This window comes from Cariama cristata, unplaced genomic scaffold (assembly GCF_000690535.1).
Source record: "Cariama cristata isolate BGI_N322 unplaced genomic scaffold, ASM69053v1 scaffold8319, whole genome shotgun sequence".
Lineage (NCBI taxonomy): Eukaryota > Metazoa > Chordata > Aves > Cariamiformes > Cariamidae > Cariama > Cariama cristata.
In genome coordinates this window covers 17,500-18,539 of record NW_009635180.1, presented here as the reverse complement: position 1 = coordinate 18,539, position 1,040 = coordinate 17,500, and the positions used below count along the sequence as shown (strand labels likewise).

The following is a 1,040-nucleotide window of genomic DNA, read 5'->3' as shown; positions in this document are numbered from 1 at the left end:
GACGCTGACCTTGCCCAATGCCACCCTGCCGCTGGAGCGGTGGTCGCCCCGGACGGGCTGCCTCCTTCTCGGGGGGTTTATAGCTGCGTCCTTCGTTGAAGGAATGGGGTAGGTTGCCGGCGTGCACTTGCCTCAGCTGTTCAAAGTCGCTCAGGGCTGCGCTCAGATCCCAGTTCTTGCCTGGATGGGAAGGGAGCGGCACTGGTCACCATCACGCCAGAGAGAAATTAAGTCAGTCCCTAAAACGTCCACCCTAGAAACTAAACCCAGCGGGGTTTGCGGTGAAGCACGAAGGCTGCCTAGCAGAAACCGGGAGGAGAGGAGGACGCAGCATCCCTCGTTTCTGGCCAGGGTTTGCATTCCTGGGAGAGAGAGAACCACGAAGCCGGAGTGCCCGGAACGCGGTGGCTTTACCTCCCCAGGTTCTGTGGAGGGTTTACACCTCGCCTGGGCAGATACATCCAGAGCCTGGAGGGAGCTGCTGCTCTTGGATGCCGGACATCGGCAAAACCTAAACAAAGGGCCAAAGACGCCAAATTTTCACAAAATTTTCGCAGCACCACAGGAAGGTTTGGGTGGGAAGGGACCTTGCAAGGCCATTTAAGTCCAACCTGCTTGCGGCAGGGACATCTTCCATCAGATCAGGTTGCTCAGAGCCCCGTCCAACTTGACCTTGAAGGTCTCCAGGGACGGGGCACCCACCGCCTCTCCGGGCAACCGGGCGGCGCCCCCCCCCGCCTCTCCGGGCAACCCGTGCCAGCGTCTCACCCCCCTCAGCATCAAACATTTCTCCCTTATACCTAGTCTGAGATGTAATTTTGCCAAAACGAGATTCCTGGCTGTGACCTGAAGGAGGGCAGGGTCACCCTAACAGCACACCCTGCGCACGGAGCAAGGGACGGGAGTAAAACCAAGAGCATTTTGCCCTTGGGAAAGGGGAACGGAGCGTCAGGCCGGGTCGTGTCCAGCAGCAGGGAGATAAACCCAACGGCCGATGGCTTCGGGGCCCACCCGAGCACTTTGGTTCATAACTCTCCTGC

General features: G+C 59.2%; 1 protein-coding gene across 1 annotated transcript in view; it reads right to left on the bottom strand.

Moving 5' to 3' along the window:
- OTUD7B (OTU deubiquitinase 7B) overlaps positions 1–1,040 on the bottom strand; it is a 19,682-nt gene that overhangs the window by 15,122 nt on the left and 3,520 nt on the right. Inside the window, exon 2 of the mRNA XM_009707424.1 lies at positions 10–180. Within this exon, the coding sequence (XP_009705726.1) occupies positions 10–180 (171 nt within the window). The remainder of the gene's footprint in view (positions 1–9; positions 181–1,040) is intronic.